Source organism: Triticum aestivum, chromosome 3A (genome assembly GCF_018294505.1).
Source record: "Triticum aestivum cultivar Chinese Spring chromosome 3A, IWGSC CS RefSeq v2.1, whole genome shotgun sequence".
NCBI classification, from domain to species: domain Eukaryota; kingdom Viridiplantae; phylum Streptophyta; class Magnoliopsida; order Poales; family Poaceae; genus Triticum; species Triticum aestivum.
In genome coordinates, this window is record NC_057800.1 from 594,982,309 (window position 1) to 594,987,130 (window position 4,822).

At 55.2% G+C, this 4,822-nt stretch overlaps 1 protein-coding gene across 1 annotated transcript; it reads right to left on the reverse strand.

The window, feature by feature from the left end:
* Positions 1-1,485: 1,485 nt before the first annotated feature.
* Positions 1,486-3,237, reverse strand: LOC123058731 (transcription repressor OFP1). Its single transcript, XM_044481424.1, has one exon. The coding sequence runs from the start codon at positions 2,988-2,990 to the stop codon at positions 1,902-1,904; it is 1,089 nt and encodes a 362-aa protein (XP_044337359.1). The 5' UTR covers positions 2,991-3,237; the 3' UTR covers positions 1,486-1,901.
* Between the last annotated feature and the right edge of the window lie 1,585 nt (positions 3,238-4,822).

Here is a 4,822-nt window from a genome sequence, read left to right on the forward strand (position 1 = left end):
ATGTCGTACGTACCTATAGGTATATGAAGACCATACCACTATTTGGACAGGTTGTACGTATCTGTGTTAACAGAAACAGGCATTTTCCCTGCTAGAGAATCTAGCTAGCAATTCCTGCTAGATTCTTTTCTTGAGATCTACCCCGCACGCTTCTTATTGCTGGGGTGTGGACTCCGCGGACTCGTGTGGGCTCGCCGGCAGGACTACGGTAGCACTAGTAGAATCGTAGGAGCAGTAGGTTGGCTCAGTCCTCAGCGCTTCACTCGCTAGGCTTTTGTCTGCAACTGCTGTCACCGCTGTCCTCTGGCTAGTTACTCGGCCCACAGCTGGCTCGAGAAGATCCCTAGGCCTAGTGTCAACAAGCACAAGCATTCAATTACAAGACCCCCAAAGCATAGCCTGCCCCCAATAAGCCCCTTGCCAATCACCAAAAGAAACTCTTACCAAAGGTGGAAGAACCCTGCCGTACCAATCCAAGAGGAAAACAACCCCAACACATTCATTTCGTTGTACCACTAAACATGGTGGTTTGTACGGTGCTTGAGAAGCAAGGCTTTACCTATTAGATTGAGGACCCGAATATTTACAGAACGTCAGATTTTTTGGCATGGCAATCGAACGTTTTTCATGATATCTTATATTTGCCGAGGATGATAAGTTTAGTTGGCGAGCATAGCAAATCCGTCTCAGTTCAACATTTTGCCAGGAAATTGTCTTGCTTGGAAAACTAGATTTGACATTACCGCGTCAATATAAATTGCCATTAAAAACGTCCGATTTTGCCGTGCCTAATAGTCTCACGGTAGTTTTCAGCATTTCTGTAGATTAATACTCTCTCGGTCCCAAAATAAGTGTCTCAACTTTGTAGTAAAGTTAAAACAATTATTTTGGGATGAAGGGAGTATATCAATCTGGTATGTTGTCTTAGCACGACGGTTTCACGTATTATCAAGTGTATTACCCAAAGTTATTCTAAGCTAAGACACTTGATAAGCATGGCAGGGTCAAGCCAGAAAGAAGTACTACTTTACTACTAGCCCGCAAAATGCAGTGGATAAAAGACATTTATTCCAACCAGTGGTCAGTGCTACTGTTGTATACAGTCAGCCTACGATGTCGAGTTATCAACTACCACGAGGAAGCTACCACGCAACGCAAGTACGTTATCAAGAAACTACAGGCAAAGAATCCAAGAATTGTTGCCCGCCAAATATGGGGGCTAATTGAGTTAGCACATCACCACTCGTGGCACATCATAAGTGCCACCATAATAACCTCGAATGTTTTTTATGACAAGTTTACTATAGCAACATTTCTGTTTCAGTTTATTTTCAACACAAACTTATTGTGTGTCGTTGAAATTTGCCATCCTTATGTGACTGTAATTACCATCGAAAAACGTCAGGACCGGAGGGTCACCCACCTAAATAAAAGCTTCAATTGCAGTACTCCTGAACCAACAACACGGAATTACGCGCGAAAGAGTAACACTCGAAAGAGGCAACACGGTGCCGATAATATATAACAGCTTTCAGATTTTTCATTTTTTTACTGTTCGAGCTCAACAACAATATTTATCTAATTTACTCCTACACCACCGTAATCCTATATTACTTGTACGGTCCTACCACCATACTTTGTCAGTTATTACCCCACTGTTCACTTGTGCGCCCACACCTTGTTACAGGTGATGTTCGGGAGCAGCTACTGCACTACCAGCAAAGGTAGAAGGAGAGGAGAAGAGCATGGCTTTGGCTTCACAGGCTTGGGCAATCTCATATATTTATCATACCCAATTTAGGAGCATTAACAAGAGCTAATTAGGCAAGGACGACGACAACTTTGGACACGATGGGACTCGTTGGATTCACCATGCAAGACCAGCGCTGCTCTGCTTGCTGCTACATGCTGATGTCCGCGAGGCCGGCCCAGATATGCTCGAACACGTCGACGATGAGGTCGTGGTACTCGGCGGCGTTGAGGGAGAGGTAGCACGCCAGCAGGTCCTCCAGGTCGGCGGCGGTGCGGATGCCGTTCTCCGCGATCATCTCCTCCATGGACTCGCGGAAGTCCCGCCTCGGGTCCCGCGACGTCTTCACCACCGCGAAGCTCTCCGCCAGAGGCGGCGTCTTCTCCCGCGCGGGCGCCGGCGAGGGCGCGGGAGGCTTGGACTTCTTGCAGGACGCCACGCGGGGCGTGTTCCCGCGCGTCTTGAGCCGGCGCGCCGACGATGACACGGACCGCCTCGGTTTGGCGGCCTTGCTTTGTTCGTCCGAGAAAGGCGTGGTGGCCCGTTGGGCCGCGCGCGCGAGGGTGTCGATGTGCTTGTCCTCGAGATCGAGGAGCTCCTCGGGCGTCCTCCGCGCTGGCTTCGGCCTGGTCACGATCGGCGGGAGCAGCACCCTGTCGGTGTCGGGCCTCTTCTTGGTCCGCAGGTCGATGATGATGTCCGTCGCGGAGGTGATCAGCTTGCCGCCCAGCCCGCCGTCGCCCAGCACGGCGACCGTCGGCTTCTTGAGAGTCTCGTCACCCGAGTCGTCGTAGCCGACGAAGTTGTCGAGGCGGCACGGCGGGGTGTCGGGCGCCTGGACCACCACGAGCTCGGGCTTGCGCCTGCAGCGGCACCCGGTGGAGACCGGCGAGGAGACGACGCTGCTGCCGCTGGCCGACGGCGCCAGCTTGACGGAGCGCCTCCGGTGGCGCCGCTTGGACGAGCGCCGCGGCGGCGACAGCGGCAGCGGCGGGAACTGCGCGTCCGAGGCCCTGGGAGGGTGGAGCGGGGACCCCACGGCGTCCCCGGCCCTCGGCGTGTAGTAGTAGGACGCCCTGTGCGGCGTGCTCGGCGCCCGGCCGGCCCTGCCCGCCCGCGACGCCCCGCCGGGGCTGGCAGCGCCCCCACCCCCGCCCCGTACAGCGCCGCGCATGTCGCGCAGCTTGAAGAACCACGCGTTGGGGATCATGTCCGACAGCCGGAACTTGTGCCTCCCCATGGCCGGGCCTCCCTCCGCTAGCTAGCCTCACACCGGGCAGAGGAATGCGCGCGTGCGGCTCGTTGAAGAAGCAGAAGAAGAGCAAAGAATGAGAGCGCCCGTGCGCGCGCGTGTGCTTCGCTCGTGCTGTTTTCGCGTTGGCTTGCTCTGCACGAGGAGGAGGGGAGGAGGGGTGCAGGGGAAGGAGGAAATGGCGATGGGAGCAGAGCGAAGGCAGAGTGGGCGGGCGGAAAAGGGCGGGCGGGTAATAGAGTGGGCGGGGGAGGGAGAGGAGGGTACGTGAGGCGCGATTTGTCCTCGCACCTCTCTATGCGCCCACCACCCACGTCCGATACTCTCCAAAGAATCGGAAGGAAGAAGAATCATTTCGTCGTCATTTCTCGGTATCTGCTTCCAAGCCGCGTGTCAACGGCCGTTGCGTCGCTGATTTACGTTTTTATCCGGGCTCCCCTTTCCTCTCCGACGATGGTGCGTGTGATGTGTTTGTTGACGTGAGTGCGTTTAAAATTGGCAGCGGGGGCAGGGGATAGGGCCGGGGGATGGGAGGCGCAGGGAGTGTTGGTCGGAGATGGCCGCACCTGCACGTAGGATAGGAAGGGAAGAGAATCGGATTGACATGAATGGCTTGTTTGCTTTCTCATCAACCTTTAATTTGCGCGCTGAAAGCGTCTCTTGTCTGGGAGCTTGATGCCGGTAAACAAACCTTTTATTTCCATCGCCCTGCGAGATAAGAGTAGCGAGCAGTGGCGGTTCAGCGAGCGCGCAGGCGCGGCTGCGGCACATCAACTTTGCGCCATGATCGGTCGGGCAGTCTGGACTCTGGGTTCTCTGCTTGCTCGACTGGGGTGGCACGTCCGTACGCGCGCGCTCAGAACAGGGCGGGCGAGAGACTAGTGAATGAATCCGCTGGGACGGTCCTGGCGATCGAGCCGAGCGCAAAGACGATTCACATTGATCCTGTAAATCTAAGCTTGTCGTGCGCGGCTTTTGGGGCAACGGTCAAATCTTGTGGTGCAATGCATCGCGCGGTCTATCTCTTGCATGAGCACGCATGCATGCATGGCGTGTCGCGTAAGCTGCATGCCCGGATGAACGCATGACTTGGCGTGGTGCTCTGCGTCTGCGCCTCCGCGGGGACCCAGTTCGTGTGCCATGCTTGCGGACCTCAAGAGGCAAGGCCCAAGAGCGCGTGCCTTTAGTTAACAACAAGAGTGCTCAATTAACGAAGGTACAAAGGACATGTGCCTTTCTTCGTTTACTTGTGCAGTACTCAAAGATTACTCCTTACAAAGAAGTAAGTAATGCTCCCTCCGTTCCAAAATAGTGTACTTATCATCACTCGCGGAGCTAGGTAAGATCCTTTAGGCCATGTTTGGTAGGCCGTGATCTCCCCGGTATCCCCATCATAAACCGGGGTGTACAGACCAAGGAGGCAAATCGTCCCGTGGAGAGCTACTGGACCATTTGGTGCTTCACCCATCAGGTATATACTGGCCCGATCCACGTCGTTTTCACGGGGGAGAGATCCACGCCTCGAGGGGTCGGAAGAAAATACCGCGGCTCGAGGCGAGACGAGAGTAGCGAACATGAGCCAACGACAACCAAGATCCAGTGCTCCACCCCAAGCATCTCCGCCGACAACTGAGCGACGCCCCGCCCCCGTCCCTCCAGTGATCTGCCTCCACGCCCCACCCCTCCGGCGACAACGATATGCTCTTGCCCCTCCCTCCAGGGATGTCAATGGGTCACGGTCGTTATCCTCCTCCTTCCCCGGATGTCCCATCCGTAAGCTCTTGTCACCTCCACCGACATCGACGGCCAGGTCGTCTTCC

What these genes read in the sequence shown, in the direction of transcription:
- LOC123058731 (XM_044481424.1), bottom strand. Translation starts at nt 2,990, where the DNA reads ATGGGGAGGCACAAGTTCCGGCTGTCGGACATGATCCCCAACGCGTGG.